General features: G+C 37.3%; 2 protein-coding genes across 2 annotated transcripts; both read left to right on the forward strand.

Moving 5' to 3' along the window:
* Positions 1-535: 535 nt before the first annotated feature.
* apoea (apolipoprotein Ea) lies at positions 536-6,414 on the forward strand. Its single transcript, XM_042507140.1, has 5 exons — positions 536-588; positions 877-925; positions 1,600-1,750; positions 3,724-4,011; positions 5,935-6,414. The coding sequence occupies exons 2-5, from the start codon at positions 883-885 to the stop codon at positions 6,230-6,232; spliced, it is 780 nt and encodes a 259-aa protein (XP_042363074.1). The 5' UTR covers positions 536-588; positions 877-882; the 3' UTR covers positions 6,233-6,414.
* A 1,019-nt stretch (positions 6,415-7,433) lies between these two features.
* LOC121957418 (protein misato homolog 1-like) lies at positions 7,434-18,498 on the forward strand. The gene is given in 15 exon segments (XM_042505986.1): positions 7,434-7,625; positions 8,805-8,934; positions 9,136-9,205; positions 9,959-10,034; positions 10,784-10,841; positions 10,941-11,000; positions 11,003-11,096; positions 12,185-12,299; positions 13,283-13,417; positions 13,509-13,661; positions 14,567-14,698; positions 14,793-14,977; positions 15,712-15,816; positions 15,905-16,017; positions 16,740-18,498. Coding segments are annotated over 15 exon segments (1,770 nt in total). The 5' UTR covers positions 7,434-7,541; the 3' UTR covers positions 17,000-18,498.
* Positions 18,499-18,549: the final 51 nt, after the last annotated feature.

Consider the following 18,549-nt stretch of genomic DNA (forward strand, 5'->3'; position numbering starts at 1 on the left):
ATTTCCACAGTAACAGTTGATAAAGTTATTCATTGATTATGTCAATCTGTGTGAAAGTTAGTTTATTGGAAGTTTTCCCATCTAATAAAAGTTGTATAAATGCGACAGCGGTCGTTAAAGCAGACTATGAACCAGATCAGTTTGGACAATGATCCGATACAGCACGGACCTTTGGCTCTTCCGCTGTTATCAGCAGCATTGTGGTCGTGATAGAGAAGGACAGTGTCAAATCCTGAGATGTTTTCTGTTTATCTGATGGTGCCGTGATCTTTTTATTGCACATTAACTGCACTGCATTTCATACAAGGAACAAAGATTGGTGCAGAACTCCTTGACCTCGTGCACACTCTGATAACAGATATTTTGGGTGTTCTTAATTTCTAACCTGTGCTTGATTGTGTACTTTCAGTGTGCGACGTGGAGTCAAAATAACACACACACGGCAATAAAAAGTGACAACAGCACAGTTCATGCTGGGAACTTCGGACACAGGTCAGCGATCCTCCTGACATTTATTGGATTGCATCAAAGTGTATAAATACTGAGAGACAAGCGCAGTCAGTCTCAGTCACAGATCAGATCACTGAGGTGAGTCTTATTTCTACACATCTGTAACAGCTACTTGGTCCTGAATCAAGGTTTTTGACTTGCTATTATATGTGCCAAATAATGTGTCTAAAAGTTTATGTTCATTTAAGTTAAAAGTTTGAGTTAAAAGCTGAGGATAGCGTGTCTGTGATTCATTACATAAGAGACATAAAAAAGGTCTTGAAGTTATGGTTTTAGCTTTTTGGAAGTAAACTACTGAATTTACTGAAACCTGAATGTAAGTGCTGAAATAATTTTGACCTTTTTTTAAAAAAATGATTTTTCCAGATCACCATGAGGGTCTTTGCAGTGTTTCTCGTGCTGGCTGGCCTGGCTGGTGAGTGCAACATTTCTTCTTAAGAACACAAAAATCTAAAAAAAAAAAAAAAACTTTTTAAAATGATATGTTATATATTAACTTTATTGGACTTTTATGGCATAAAAGATGTAGAGCAACAGGCATAAGATGCATACATTGGAGATACAAAAACCCCACACTCTTGTGTATAAAGAAAAAAGTAACAAGCATTTCCTGATGGCAATGCAAACTGTGGACATGTTGATGCATGAAAAGAGAGGAAAAAGTAAAGTTAATAATAATAATAATAATAATAATAATGATAATGATAATGATAATGATAATAATAATAATAATTAAAAAGCGCTTTATGAAACACCCAAGGTCACTTTGCAGCGCATAAAAATGCAATCAAGTGCCAACAGGTAAAAACATACAGAATAAGACACGAGACACACAGCTTCTTTACTAATAATTATAATAATATTATTAAGGACGGAAACTGAGCTTCTTATCAACCACATACTGAATAACAACCATGAGTTGTCTCTAAACACGTGAGCAAAATATATGCATGTCCTTCAGTTTTTTACAGATCTGAAATCTGTCTTGGAGCTTCCTCTGTGTCCATGTTGCCCAAATCTTGTTTAATTTACCATTTAAAATATGTTGTGTTAATATTTGAGTTTGTTTATCTCTGTCCAAACACACAGGCTGCCATTCAAGAAGTGTTCCTCAGGAAGACTTGAAGAGCCCCTGGGAGGTCACGGTCGCCAGGTTCAGCGATTATTATGAGGATCTGAACTCGAAAGCCGACGTCGTGGTGAAGGACGTCAAGAGCTCCGAGATAGGCCGAGAACTGGAGTGAGTTCATTTATGTTACAGTGATGAATTTAGGGAAAGATATCAGGGTAATAAATCAAAAACAAACTTCTGTGCCATCAACTGACCTGCATTCTTTAACAGACGGCTACAGTTTTCAGCCTACGTTGTCTGCAGATCATATTTGTAATATTATCAGTGTTTTAATCTGCTCAAGGAAGCGTTTTAAATTTAGTCCATCACAGAAAAAGGATCGATGCACTCATCCTCGCTGACCTGGTGTGTTTAACCCTTTGAAATCTGGATCCACATTACGTTTCTTGTGCTGCATTCAGATGCCTTCACAAGAATTTTAACCTTCTTTTTAAAACATGAGGAAAAGACAATGAGCAACTTGACAAGAACTGTTTCCCAACTTGCAAGAAATTACTAAATTTGAAAAAAAAATTTTCTTTAAAAAGGCATGGGGAAAAAGGGGTGTTTCTCGTTATCATGATTATATATTCAAAATTATTTTTGATAGAATTATTATTATTTTAAGTACTTTTTAAGTCATTTACTTGTTTGTTGTTGTTTTGTTTTTTCAAAACTTTTTTTCTTAGTTTTTTTTCCTAATTTTTAGGAACATTTCTTGTACTTATTTTATTTTTTTTAATTTATTATTTCCTAAGTCGCTCATTTCCTTTTCCCCATGTTTTTGACAGAAATCAAGCCAATTTGCTCTGGTTACAAAGAGTTAAACCAATAAAATCTGCAACCGGAGATGAACTGATCGCCACTTTTTTGTAGTTGTACTTATATACTTTGAGCACATTTTGTCGATCAAACTAATGCTCGTTTGCTTTGAATTTTTGTATGCAGGCCTTTAACTTGTAATGGAGTACTTTTAGATTGTGGAGTTATTATTCTTGCATAAGTAAATGATCTAACTTTCTTCCTCCAGCGCTGGTAAATATTATAACAAGGACAATCCAGTTGTTATCTGGGTCTTTGCGTTCTTTTCGTATTGATTAAAGATTGTTGAACTGAGGTAGAAAAGCGTCAACATGATGTTGTTTTCAGACCTCTGCTTGGTTACACAACACACACACACTGTGCCCTCAGCTGAGTGTGAGGAGGTTAATCAGTGTGTGTCACGGAGGTGAGACATGTAAAGAGCTGCTGACTAAGACCTGCAGGGAACTCTGGCCTCAAGCACTCCCCTCTGACGTCTTATTTCTAATTTTATTGCTTCAGTCGCGACCACTATTACCCCCTCCTTTTTTTCATTTAGATTAGTATTGTATTCAGACATCAGAAACAGCAGCATTAATACTTTTACATAGATCACTCACTTGCCCCTAAGAATGACAAAAGAAGAAGACAGACATTAAAACAATCCAAACAACAGACAGCACATATTGAAGAGGACACCTACATATGCTGTCATGTAAAAATATAGTCAGGTCAGTTTTATTTATAAAGCCCATTATCACAAATTACAATTTACCTCAGATGTCCTCACAGCGTACTATAAAGGGGGAAAAATATAGTAAATATATAGTAAAGAAAAATACAATAATGATAATATTACTACTATTACTACTACTACTACTACTACTACTACTACTACTACTACTACTACTAATAATAATAATAATAATAATAATAGAATTAGAAAGTCAAGCACCTAGTCTATTTTCTATTTTCCACATTCTCCCACATCACACACCACCTAGCCAGTCGAACTGACTCTTTCCTCAACTTTAAGTATAAATCCTTTGATTTTTGCATGGATTTGTTGACATGGAAGAGCTCGGTACAAACAAAGCACCTGTAGATAAAACCCTGCTGAGACTTGAAAAAGCATTATTTTTGACATTTTACACAAAAATAAGCTTTTAACGTCTTGTTTCATCGTGAATAATGCCTTTATTTGCTCTGATCTCAGCCCTGATCAGCTTTGGATCCAAAAAAACTTCACAAAAACATCAACAAAATCCCTAAACTCATCTGTCTCGTCCCCTCAAACACAGCACCCTGATCCAGGAGAGCATGTCCGAGCTGGCCACATACAGGGACGACCTGCAGACCAGGCTGGCTCCCTTAACTCAGGACGCTGCAGAGAAACTGGGCAGAGACCTGCAGAAGCTGTTTGACAAACTGGGCGATCACATGAGCGAGGCCCGGGAGCAGGCGGAGAAGTACACCGAAGAGCTGCAGGCCATGATGGAGCAGAACGCCGACGACGTCAGGGTCAGGGTCACCGCCTACACCCGCAAGATGAAGAAACGCCTCAACAAGGACACGCAGGAGATCAAGAGGTGAGTGAGACAGGCTGCAGCAGGGAGGCGTCACTGGAGGCTGATGGGGAACTCCGTCCAGTAAGACGCTATGAGACTTTCTCTGACTTTTACTAACTGAAGTTTTAACTGTTTGTTTTTAGAACAATTTCATTTTGCAGGTGCTTCCTCTGCTGTTTTGTACTAATCTATTTTTCAATACTAAGTCACGTTTCAAAGGAACATTGTGTGAGATCTAAGGGGATAAAGTGGCCTCTATAGCTGTGAGGATTTCAGATTGCAACCAGGTGAAACTTCTCCTGGTTAAATTTCCTTCAGTGTTAATTTTGAAGGAGGTTTTTAACGGGAGCCAAATTTTCCGCAGAGGTCTCTTCCTCTCCAAAACAAACAAACCAGGTGATTAAAACCCCTAACAACACTGAATAAAGCAGTTTTACGTCACAAATCAGTGTTTCTCCAACGCTGTCCAGCTTATTGAGGAGGGGCTGTGAACTACGGTGGCCAACATTAAAATGCAAATGGCCCAATCAGGAGCCAGAGTTTTGTTTGTCCATTCTGGGCTACTGTATAAGAGGTGCAACATGGCGATTTGCTTAGACGAGGACCTGCTCCGTATGTCGATATAAATGGCTCATTTTAAGGTAACGTAATACAGCGATTCTTATTTTCAGTTGATTATAGACTAAAGAAAACAACACAACACTTTTTCTATTAAATTCCATTTTACCAATATATCCCCCTAAATCCTGCACACTGGACCTTTACTGTTTCATTGTTTGTTTTTATTTTATACTCCCAGACAGCGGCACTGATGGTGAGTCACTTAATCTGGTAAAATTAATGGGAAAAAAAAGACTAGAGTTGCAATGCAATGATTGACAGAAAATTTAGTATCAACTGTTCTGTCAGTCATTTAATCATTTAAGTCATTTTACAAGCAGAAATACCAAACTTTCTCTCACTGATGGCGTTGTTTTGAAGGTTGATTCTGATATTTTCTATATTTTGTGTCTTAATAATTGACAGTTTATGGCTTAAGTCATAAAATCTAAGTTTAGATATAAACTGTAACTAATAGCATTCACTCGTGTGCTGTGCTTAAGTACAACTTGGAGGTACTTGTACTTCACTTAAGTGTTTCCATTTTATGGTATACTTTATACCTCATTAGTTACAGTTCATTTTCAGATTATTGACACAAAATACAAATCAATTACGAAATGAATATGTATTATCACAGGTTAAATTACTCAGCAGTATATCAAGTTGTTAAAGTAATCTGCTTTACCAGCTGCAACAATTAAATGATGGACACATAAATGTACCAGTAAGTATTTATTACTCTAAAATGAGGCATTCTGCATAATGAATACTTTTACTTTTAGAATTTTAAGCTTTTGTACTTTTACTTAACTAAAAGTTTCAATACAAGAATTTGACTTGTAACACAGTATTTCTACTCTGTAGAATTACTAATTTTACTTTTATTCAAAGCTCTGAATAATTCTCACAGTACTGATTACTTACAAACCGCTATTTACATATGATGTTTAAATGATGGACTTAACTTTGTATTTCTACACAGTGGTAGTAGTACATTTACTCCCACAATACACCATAGTTTATTAGTTTTTTAAAATTTTGTAGTAATAATCTGCATCTGTAAATCAACTAAAGCTGTCAGATAAGCAGTGAACTAAAAAGTTCAATATTTACCCCTGAACTGTAAAGGAATAGAAGTACAAAGTAGTATAAAATGGAAACACTCAAGTGAAGTACAAGTACCTCTAACTTATGTTCTACCACTGTGTTTATCCAAGAAAGGATCTACTTCTTCCAACATTTATAAAATATTAAAAAAAAACACTTACTTTTACCACATATACTGGATGCTGACTCAGTGTGGTAACTGGGATGTTTTTTATTCTTCTCTTCTTCTCTCAGACGTGTTTCTGAATTCTTCGATGAGCTTGGGACCCGCAGCTCAAACAACATGGAGGAACTGAGGCAGAATTTTGACCCATATTTTACTCAGGTGCGTGACAACGCTCAGGCAAAGATCACCACCCTGAATGACCTGCTGAGGTTGCAGACGCAGAACATGCAGGAGAAGATTCAGACCACAGCCGAGGACATCAAGGTGCGCTTTGAGAAAACTGCTGAAGACCTGCGCTCCACCCTGGAGGAGAAGCTGGGGGAGCTGAAGAACTGGTTTCAGCCTTTAGTCAAGCTGTTTGAGTGATAATGCTGCAATTAAACAGTCCGGACCATCTTGTTCATCACTTTATGTATCCAAACCACCTCCTGAAATTGTTTTAAAAGATTCATAAAGAAAAATACTCAGCTGTTTTATCACAAATGTCCACCACAGTCTGAATGTCTCAGTGTCACCGAAGGCCCCTCAATAAAAACCAGCTGCTCACATGTGTGTTGAAAATCAGTGGTCATCAATCAATTAATCATCTACACTCTTGTCTGAAAGTCCAGTTATTTCTATAGTCTGGACATATTAAATAATTACAACAAATAGGTCGCGGATTTGAAAATGTCTCAAAAAAAGACTGCAGACTGCAAAATCAAAGGCAATTTATTCAACTGTGTATGGGTATATATGGGTGGGTGTATGTACGTATATGTGTGTGTGTGTGTGTGTGTGTGTGTGTGTGTGTGTGTGTGTGTGTACAATTTCTACAATATATACATTTAGACCCTTGTTTGAAATGAATCTTTTCTTAATTTACTTATTATTTTAATATTATATTTTTGGGATACAGGAGCTTATATTATGTTAAGCCATTATGTGCAGGATTTGAAGATTTTTTTTTAGTTTTTTTTTAGTTTTGGGATGAATATGTGAAATCTGTGTATTCCTTCTGTGGCTTTTCATGCAGTGTAATATGGTGATTTTTATTAATAAAATTACTAAAGTGAAGTTTTGCATCATCTGGCTACCTTTTGAGCTCAAGTTACACATGTATACATCATGTTATCTCAGGATTTTAGCTTACCTACTCACTTATTATGCACCCGTACTGCTTCTTTTAAATCAGTAGATGATGATGATTGTAATTATTTATTATTATTATTATTATTATATTATATATTATTATTATTATTATTTATTATTATTATTATTATTATTATTATTATCATCCTCATCATTATTATTATCATTATTATTATTATTATTATTATTATTATTATTATTATTATTATTAATTTCTTTTTATCATAATTAACATTATTTTATTTTATTTTATTTTATTTTATTTTATTTATTTTTTTATTTTATAGTAAGACTTTGTCATCCTAGTCGAGATTGGTAGACCGCACGTGAAGCTACGGCACGGTGAAACCAAACTTAAACCAACGTCATCTTTTCGTCCATCACATTTCATTATACACTTCACTCAACCAATCAGAGAAGCTGCTTTGTGTGCGGCACTGCAAGCTTTTGGTTGTCGCTGTTTAGTGTTGTCATTTCCAAACATGTTCATCATGTTCGAAGCAAATAATTTTATATTTTTTCCCAGTAATTGACGTGTGTCACGATGAGTAACTTTTGTAGAGAGGTCATCACTCTTCAGCTGGGACATTATTCAAACTTTGTCGGGACTCACTGGTGGAATTTACAGGTAAGCAGCTAACGCTAAGCTAAGCTAGTTAGCGTTAACTCCGCATGTGTTGTCAAACTTCAGGGAGTACACGCTGTTTCTGCAGACACCGCTAACGTTAGCAGCACCGTGAATGCGCATTTTATGCGCATTTTAACAGACAGTGAAGGATATACGATACAATTAAACTAGCGCGTGACGACAGCGTTACTCAGCAGGCTTTATGGTGCTAAAATGCTAATTATTGTGTCAGCAGTTTGCAGTTCTCAATTGCTTTGGCTCATTTCTGGAAACAGAAACAACATCCTCAAAGCATTTCCAAAACAGCCTCACATATGGTTCAACACAGCACCATAGCTCAACTAAATAAAAGATCATATCTCACCCAAAAACAGTGAACTCATGCTTCAAATCTAAATCATTTTCTCAGAGGGAAAGTCAGCACCACCAAAAGTAAAACTTTTTTGGCATTGTGTAAACAATCAGTCAAAAAATTCAGATGTTTTGTCAGTGTGGCAGAGGACCCTGGAAATATCCATCACATTTCACTCGTTTTTGGCCCATTTCTTCATTGACACTTGAGGTTAAATGTACTATAATGTTTTTTTTTGTCTTGCTGACTGAATACCATTTAGTTCACTTCAGATCAGTCCTTGAGTCCAGACTCAGGGTCCATATAAAAAAAAACAAAACATTACATACAATAGATACATACCATACCAAAAACAAAGTATAAAATCAAGTAGGGGTTGACCGATATTGGTTTTACAGGGCCAGTATTGATTATTAGTACTTAATGACACCGATAACTGATAATTGGAACTGATATCTACAACAAAAAACAAACAAAAATACAAGTATTTATGTCAGAATTTTTAAATATAACAATTTGGAATATAAACAAATGCTTCGTCAAAACGGAAACTTAAACCATCACGTACATGTTCCCAGCAACATTTTTTTTAATTTTAAATAAAAAGTGAAAGAATAAAAGTAGCTCCCTGAGATTTTATAAAGTAAAAAGTTCTTCTAATGCTGATACTTTTGCATGTAATACAGACTGCCTTTTCCTGGTGTTGGTTGAATGTAATATGCACACATTTTCATTATTAATTTAATTTTATTGTTGTAGTATGTATGGTAATTATAGCTTCATAGTTTGCGACAGATCAATAATGGTTGGCTTGTGTTTGTTTGCAGGATGCCTCTTTATCATACGATCCAGAGACGCCGCCAGGTGAGATCCAGAGCGATGTCATTTTTCGTGAAGGACAGACCCTGGGCGGACACATCACCCACACACCTCGCCTCATTGCCATGGACCTCAAAGGTAACTTCTTCCACGTGATAATGAAATCATCATCTGTGATGCGGCAGCTTTATTTTTATTGATGGTTTTGATTTAGGTGTTTTATATTTTGTGCTCCAGTTTAATTACGTCATAAAAGGTTTAATCTTGATAGACGTTCATGCATTAACTTCAGTGTATATGATGATAAATCAGCTGCATGTCACACGCTGTCTGTCACAGGAAGTCTTCGGACTCTGCGGCAGGAGGGAAGTTTGTATGACTCCGGCAAAGACACCTCAGCTGTCACATGGTAAATAAAAGAGTCTGTATGTGCATCATTGGCTGTGTGTGGAAACCCATTTCTGCCCTGACAAGAAAAAAAAGATGAAACCTGAAGCTTTGTAATCCAAACAAAAGGGTTTTTGAATGTTGTTACAATGAAAAACTTTTTGAAAAAATAAGTGTCTCAAAGTAATGATCTAGTATCTCAGATATAATAAGAAACGTTCTTAAAATAATGAGTTAGTATCTCAAATATAGTAAGAAACCTTCGCAAAGTAATTAGTAATTCACATAATAATGACATAAAAATTTTCAGAGGTCAATACCTGGACATAAGTAAATTATTATGAGATGCTTTGTAATTTTGAGTTATTCATTCGAGAAAGTTTCTCATTGTGACTTACAGGATCTTTTTTTAATAACCTCAAAACTATGTTTTCATCTTGTTTTCTTCTTTTACTGGTGGAAATGGGCTTCCAAACCTGTGTGTTTACCTATTTTCGGGCCACCCGATTTTTGATTTTTAGATGGTGGGTTACTGCACCTTAAAACATTTTTTGATTTTTCTGTGAAACTGCAAAAACTGTTGTTTGTTTTGCAAACACTGTAAGTTCAGCAACAACAATCGTTTACAGTGCTCACTCGAGGTTTTACCTTTACATAATGACTGAAACAACAAAGCTTTCTTTTCTATTGTTGGATTTTATAACCAGCATAGAAACCAAAAGTCTCTGTTTGGGTAAATCTTGGTCTGCTGTGTTAAACTGTGCTCCCTCCACAGGGAGGGAAACCTCATGATGCACAAAGAAAGTCCTCCTGAGAAGAACTCCTTTCTTGAAGATCTGGATAAGTTGGATGTGAGTATTTATGGTGGAAATATCATTTATGATACATAACATTTTAGATCACAGTACTGCCTTGAGACGTGGTTTGGCGTGGACCGAGATTGTTTTTTTAGGGCTGATACTGATACCGATTATTAGTAGTTAATGGGACTGATAATTGGTATTTTTAACCAATATGCATTTACAATAAAAACGAAAGTCTTTCTTTCAGTATTTAGAATTTGGAAAAGAACAAACTCTAACACAAAACTTTGGTTAAATATGTTTTAGCAAATGTTTTATAAAAACTGAGACTTTCAACATCATATACTGCGAGTTCCCAGCAACATTTATTTTATAAGGTCAAGTCGAATTTAAAATTAAAAATGATTAAATAAAAAATAGCTCCATAAGGTTTTACAAAGTAAAAGTTCCTCCCATGCTGACACTTTCTTTGTACTTTTTAATGAATTTTATCAGTTGTTATTAATAAAATAAAACACAAATACAGATAATTGGCAAAATGCTAAATAATGCCCCAGTAACTGGCCAGGTCGATAATCTGTCAAGACCTAACCGCGATCCAAGGCCGTTTAGAGTCATGATGTTCTGTATATTTGACTAAGTATTTTTATTTAGTAGTAAATGCTTTTAAAGAAAATAAAACATCAGTACCACAACCTTTAGTAAAGCTTGACGCTCAAAAGCGAGCCACATGTTTGAATCATTATAAAAGTTTCTCGGGTACAAACGCCTCAGCTGCATTTTTTCTCTCGTTTCAGAGAGGGGAGATCTTAGCAGAAGCAGATTTCTACTCCAGTTCTCAGCCTCACTGCTCAGGTAAGAAAAACCTTCAGATATATTTTTTTTTTTTAACTCTGCCTGAGAAACAAGATTTTGTGTCAAACGCAGCAGTGAACAGTCTGAAAACTCTCCCAGCAGCAGGTGCAGTGAGTGTGGACACCGTCAACAGCCAGCTGGCTCGAGTCCAGAGAAGCTACGGCTGGAGGGCAGCGTGAGGGTCTGGTCCGACTTCCTCAGGATCCACCTGCACCCTCGCACCATCTCCGTCATCCACCAGTACAACCATGACGGGTAAAGAGCAACGTCACACTTCTGACAATTTCTGAATCACACTTTCCTCCACACGGACAGACTCCAGCGCAGTACCAACGTTTCGCCAGTAGATGTCAGGCTTTACACAGACTCACTCACAGACTGCTCTCTGTGGGACGAGTCTTTTTAAGATTTTTGCACTTCTGCGTGCACCCTAAACATCTGATCCTGATTTAAAAAAAAAGACACCACAAAACTTTTCTTGTGCTGCTTTCAGACGCCTTTTATAAGTATTTAACCTTCAAACCCTGAGCACATTTGTTTCATTTCTTTCAACAAAAAAAAGAAAAAGGCGTGATGAGCTACTTGTTGAAAAAAAAAAGTGTGAGACGTTCGACTAAGAAAAATATATTTTTTAAAAAAGCGGAAAAAAAAAATTATTATAACTATAACTATATATTTTTAATTACCATAATTATGTATTTTAAATTATGTCACAGCAAACTATTGTCATTTTTGAGCATTTTCTTCAGGTCATGTCCCTGTATTTTTTTGAGTGCTTATTTTCAGGGAATTTTCTTATACATTTTTGTACTGATTTCTTTTTGAGTAGTTTCTTCTTAAGCTGCTTATTGCCTTCTTCCCATATTTGTGAAAGAAATTAAGCCAATTAGCTCAGGTGATAGTTGGTTAAAGGATGAATTTGTTCAGTTAAAGGTGTATTATGTTAGATTTTACAGCTACTTCTTGGTAAAACAGTGTCGCCAGCAAAGATAAAACTGCCAACTCCAGCTTTGTCCAGTTGGCGCTTTCTCTCACTTGATTTGCTTTTCCTTTTTTTTTGGTACTATGTCTGCGATTTCTGTCCCTCTGGGATTAATGCTGCTGGTTGCAGCCTTTTTATAAAGTTACGATCTCACCTACAAGCTGTCCCAACCGCAGCAAAATGAGAAAACACAGACTGAGGGCAGAGTCTCTGCAGATAAATACACAGCTGCACACCTCCAGTGGGTCATAAGTTATGATTGGGAGGGGTTAATTTTGTGTGAGTCTTGCGTTGTTTAAAAAAAAACCTTCAGAGTATAACTTAACGTGTTGTCTTTATATGTGTGTTCGTGTGTATCCAGGGAGGCTCACCGTCTGGAGGCTTTTGGCCAGGGAGAGGCTCTCCTGCAGGGGGCGGTGCTCGAGGAGCTGGAGGACAAACTGCACTTCTTTGTGGAGGAGTGTGATTACCTTCAGGTACGTCAGTGTTTTCTGCACTGGACTGAGTTTATTTAAGAACAAGTTGGTTTAAAGGTTGAGTGTGAAGCATTTAGGGGATATATTGGCAGAAACTGAATATAAGTTTGTTTTCTTTAGTGTATAATAATCTGAAAATAAGAATTGTCTTGTTTTCGTTACCAAAGAATGAGCTGTTTATATCTGCTCAGAGTCCTCGTCTACAAAGATCGCCATGTTGCCACGTCATTTTTCTACAGTAGCTCAGAGCAGACAAACCAAACACTGACAAGAGCCTTTTGTGTTTTTGTGTCGGCTGCTGTAATTAGCAGCCCCTCTATGATGAGTAGCATCAAAAAACAACACAAATTTGAAGCATGAAACTGTTTAATTTAGTCTTTTTATCTGTTTAAATCACCTGGTCTGTTTGTTTTTGAGAAGAAGAGTCCTCTGCAGCTAATATGGCTGTTGGTAAAAACCAAACTTAGCAGAGAAAAAAAGTTAATCAGCAGGTGCTCGGTTAGTCTTCGACATGACAGACGGCATTTGTGAAACTGCTTTATTCTGAGTTTTTGGTGGTTTTTAATCACCCGGTCTCTTTGATCTGGAGAGAAAGAGACCTCTGTGGATCAGGGCTGTGCGGTATGACGAAATGTATCGTTTGACGGTAAAAAAAACGTCTATCATTTCATATTACGCTATATTGTTTATTTCGTTTACGTTATCTGATGTCGTTTTGTGTCCATCCACGTGGCGTCTACACAATTCATAGGACCAAAACAAACAAACACAGAGGAGCTGGAAAACAATACTTTTCTATATTTATCACTATAGCAGTATTTTATTCAACTTTATTATAACAGTAGTTTATGTAAATAATCCTCACCATTAGATGCCACTAAATTCCACTAAATTTTACAAATTGCTCCTTTAATTTTTTTATTGCCCATTTTTAATGACTCCAGTTTAAAACTTTGATGTTTTTCATCCTGTTTGTCTCTCAGGGTTTCCAGGTGTTTTGTGACCTCGCTGATGGCTTTGCAGGCCTGGGGTCAAAGGTCACAGAGATGCTGCAGGACTCTTATGGTGGGAGAGGCATCCTGACCTGGGGGTTGGCGCCCGTCAGTCACCCGAATTCAGTGAGTCACAAACCTCAGGCAGCTCTCTTTTTACGGCTCACTGTTTTGTAAATGGGCTTCTGTTCTTATTAAATTCCTCCTGTTGAAGCAGACTGCGATGAAGGACCTTTACCACATGTTGAACTGCACATTAGGGACCGTCCACATGGCCAATCACAGCTCGTTCTTCTGCCCGTTGACTCTGCGCGGAGGATTGGGCAGACGACCCTCCGCTCCCACAGCGTTCCCATACCTAAACTATGATGTAAGCTCCTAATTTCTTTTCTTTTTTTTTTTAAATCACCACACCGATAGAACAAAACTTCTCTTTTAAAAGTCAAAAATCCATTTCTCATCACACATGCTCACAGGAGTTTCTATCCCTTAAAACTCCTCAGATCAGTCCTGAGCTTGTAAACTAGTTTTTGCAACAAGTTACAGGAGGTATTAAAGTTAGACGGATATCCGTCCGTAGATCATTTTAAGTGCGTGCTTGATAATCGTGTTATTGTACAGTGCTCGTGCTTTCGTTAGTTCACAGATGTGATCGTTATTTGTTTTTATTTCAATATTTTACTGTTGTTTTTTCCTGTTATGCATTTTTTCACTAATTGCAGATTTGTTTGCTACTTAACTTTTTCATTATTTTTTACTGATTTTAAAGCTGTTCATGACATTGCTGCTAGTTATTTGTTTTTGTATTATTGCAATTGCTATCATACATTATTTATCCTTTATCTGTCCTAATGAGAATCCAGGGCCTTGCTGTAAAAGAGCTTAATGCTCGATCACTTTTCCCCGAATAAACAATGATTCGATGACATTATTATTCTTTAGCCTTGTTAAGAAAAAAAATGTAATTATTAGATATTTTCTTTGACATTTTAATGCTTTATTTCAACATTTTAAATCTTTGTTTTAGGTAAATTGAAAGTAATGCTATGCTGATAAATGGAAATAAAACCATCTCTCTGACCTCTAAACCAGCATAACACTGAATCACGCTTAGACTCACAAAGCTTGATAGTAACTAAATCTCTGTTAAACTTTAATTTTAGATGATTTTAACACTCACAGACGCCTTTTTTATTTATGCTTGAATGCATGAAAATACCTGATATTTTTGGTATTATATGTATATCTTATATGTTTGTCTCTTGTCCCTCTCAGCCCTCAATGTGGTACCACTGCAGCTCTGTGCTGGCTTTGGCCCTCGATGCCCTCACTTTGCCTTACAGGCTGAAGAACAACAGCGTCCCCATGTGGCAGGTGGCCGACACACTCGCCATCTCCGGGAGAAAGGTGAGTCGCTGCCGCAGGAGGATCTACGTGTATTTGCCACGTTAACGTCTCTGTACTCCGAGCTTATTGTTACCAGTGTCATTTAATTCTCTAGGTTGTGGCTGCTTACGGTGCCGTCCCCTTTCCCATGATGCACGGCAGCTCTCTCCCTGACGCCTTGAGTGCCTGCTCAGATGCGTTGCCATGGAAACCTCTATCAGCTTGCTCTGAACCCGGCGACGGTCAATGCTACGGCCAGTGGACGACGTTCAAAGGCTTTGAGGGCCAGAGGCTAATCAGGTCAGAATATTATGAATACACATGTAATATACAAGGTTCACACTCACATTTTCCAAGCTTGGAAAAATTATGAAATTAGTAAAAAAAAAAAAAAATAATTGAGACTTTTGGAGAAGTCATGAAATTAGTCGTGTTTAATGGAATTGTTACAGCAATCCCTTGATGATAACCTTGAATGTCAAATAACAAAATAGCAACGGTATTTTTTTTTTAAAAAAAGAGCAAAATTTGAATGTCTTCTTGAAGTTTTTCTCAAATGCAATCCCAATGAATTCAAAAACGGCCTGGTTTTCAGCTTTACTATCACTGATTTTACCGTATTCATTAGAATTTAAGTATTCATAAAGTCATACTGTTGCATGAAGTGAGTTTACTTTTCAGTGGAGATGCAAAAAAAAAACGTTGCAGGGAACTAGCTGTATATGATGTTGAGCATTTCAGTTTTGATTAAACATTTACTAACAGCATTTAAAGAAAGCTTCGTGTCGGAGTTTGTTATATTACAAATTTTAAATATTGACAGAAAGATTTTCATTTTTATTGTAAAGCATATCGGTTTCAAATATTGATTTTCAGTCTCATTAATCAGTATCTGCCCTGAAAAAAACAATATCAGTTAACCCCTATCAGCAAGGTTACACATCAAGATCTCTAAAGAAAACTTCCCTCCCAGTCTTCACGTTAAAGGTGAAATCTTATTTGACACGTTGCTGAAATAATTTTCCTTCCATCAGCTCTCTGGCTCCAGGGACTCAGCCGCCCACGCCTCTGCACAGCCTCCACAGTGGGGAGGACGTCCTGGCCTCCTACATCAGATCTTTCTATCCCACAGCTCCTCTGTGAGTCCTCGCACTGTCACATGCTGTCAGCTAATAATTTTCCATAACATATTTTGATAAACTCTTCTCTCTGTATTCGCTCTCTCAGGGCTCTGCAGTTGGTGTCTGCGCCCAGTAAGCTGACGCCACCTTTCCCTCAGATCTTCAGTCAGTCCCTCGGTGCTGACGGCTTCCTGCAGAGCCAGCCTCCTCCACCTGGCTGTAAGCTTATTCTTATTTTTACTTTTCTCTTTTTGTAGCCTAAAAGGACAGCTCACTCTAAAATCAAAAATACATATTTTAGCTCTTACCTGCAGTGTGATATAACAATCTAGATTTTTTTGGTGTGAGGAGCCCAGCGTTCGGAGAGATGTTCGTCTTCTCTCCAATATAACAGAACTAGATGGCACTCGGCTTGTGGTGCTCAAAGCGGCAAAATAAATACATTTAAAAAACTCGACACACAGCAGCTCATATCAAAACTTTTCTACAAATGAGATTGGGTGATTTTATAAAATTATCCTTCACTAAAACTAAAAAGTAATTTCTTCATGTTAGCACTTAGCTCCGACTTAACTGCTCTGTATTTTGCTTCACTCATACACACAGCTGTACCTCTTTAAAATATTGTATTTTCCTTAATTTTATACATTCTATTTTTAACTTAATTTTTATCATCTCAACGAGTTTTATTTTCCATATTATGTTATACATTATATTTTTTATTCTTATTTTTATCTTAATTTTACTACTATTATCAAGTGGATTTTATTATTTTTATTCCAACTTATTTTTACATCCAGGTTTTATTATGTCGTCATGTCTTTTCATTTTTAGCACTTGGTGCGTGTAATTTCTTTGATGTAAAGTATGCTGGGCTGCATTTCTAGTATGAAAGATGCCATACAAATGAAGTTTATAATTATTATTCCTTCTCTCTGCAGCTCTGCCCCCTGTGGTCTCCTCTGCACCCGTCATGACGTCCCTCCAGTCAGGGCCCGCGCTCGGCCCGTGGCTGTCCGACCTGCATCGTGGCGTCAGCACTTTAGACATCCGCCGCGTGGCCCCCAGCTTCCTCTCCCAGGGACCCGAGATGGCCGACTACCAGGAGGCCCTTGAGCAGCTGCGCCTACTGGCCCGGTGTTACCGTGACGACAGCGGCGGGGTGATGCGCTCCTCTTCAGAGGAGGATGATGATGACTGACAGTGGCAGTCTTCAGGGCCACCGTCAGTCATCATCATCCTCGTCATCGGCTCTGCTAACCTGACCGGCATCGGCCGGTCTGCTTCGTTTACCAGCCTGCATGCTGCATACGGACACAGAGCGACGAAGAGGAGTTCTGCTGCGTGAAGGACCACGACTGAACTACGAGGCAACAGAAGGAGGTAAACTGTTTCTCGAATAGACACGAATGAGGGAATATGAGTGTAGTCCTCAGAGAGGGGATGGATGTAGCGTCGTGTACGGATTGTAGTTACCTCTTTAAATGACTGTTTACTGTAATTAACTGTTTTTATACTACATTACGAAACGATTGTATTTACATTGAGATGTAGGTGTCACCTGTTTTTGGCACAGGTTGCCCCGACCTTGAATTCACTTTAAAGAGTTTCAGCACAGATGTTTACTGACGTATTACAAACCACTTACATAATCTCATCGCCCGAGCTGAAAGTGACCAGCAGGCAGAAAAAGCAAAATGCCACTTTTATATTAAACAATTAAAAATTAGCAACCTCAAATGCCTTGTATGTTTAATTACTTGGAAAATTGGTGTGTTTTTGTAGACATTTAACCAAGGTATTCCATTGGATAGTAGGTAGTTAAAACAATTAGACCGACATTATTCTGTATTCTTATTTTCTTTTTACTTTATTTCATACAAAAAACCTGTCTTCAGCCTGCGTTGGATAGTTAGGGGAGGAGACAGTGGGAATGAAAAGAGAACTGTCACAAAAATAAGATTTCTCACTAAAATAAGTGCCGGTTCATGAATCAGAAACATGCCAAATTACAGACGTGTTCACTCTGCCAGTTTCTCGTCTTTCCACTGAATAAGAAAACTGCGACATGTTCCCACACAAATTTAATGGACAAAATTTCCAAACTTTACCATGACTTTTCAAGGACCCTTAGAAGTTTTTTCTTGCCTGGCATTTTTTTCAAACATGTCAGATTCAAGATTAAAGTAAAATTAAGAAATGTGCATGATGGTAAAACGTTGTGACACATGGACACATACTAAAGCTGCGTTAACTCGTCAGCTAAAGAAAGATCATTTGGAGGTTTAGAAGTGGAAGATCATTTTAAGAATTTCATTACTCACCACGAAATTTAATGACTTCCAGTTTTCTTTGACTGTGGGAACCCTGACGTTCTTGCCTCCGTGGAGCTCCTCAATGTTTCTACTTTTACTTTTTCTTATTTAGGGCTGCAGAGTGCAGGTATTTTCAGTATTTGCTAAGACATAATAACTTATAAACATGTTTGATTTTGTTGTAACAGCGAGTCAAGAAAAAGACCTTTTTTTGACCAACTTTCACAAAATGATCGAGATCACAGGAACACAAATCAGCTGAGGTAAAACTTGTTATTTTCCTCCAACTTTGGAAATTTGTCTTCAACAGTGAAATACAATGAAAACTTGATGTAAGGACAGAAAAGCAGGTAAATAGTTCATTTATTATATGCAGATGGACATTGGCCCTAAAGCAATATTCAAATCTTGCAAAATTTTGAATGAATCCCTTCCT

Source organism: Plectropomus leopardus, chromosome 18 (genome assembly GCF_008729295.1).
Source record: "Plectropomus leopardus isolate mb chromosome 18, YSFRI_Pleo_2.0, whole genome shotgun sequence".
NCBI lineage: Eukaryota > Metazoa > Chordata > Actinopteri > Perciformes > Serranidae > Plectropomus > Plectropomus leopardus.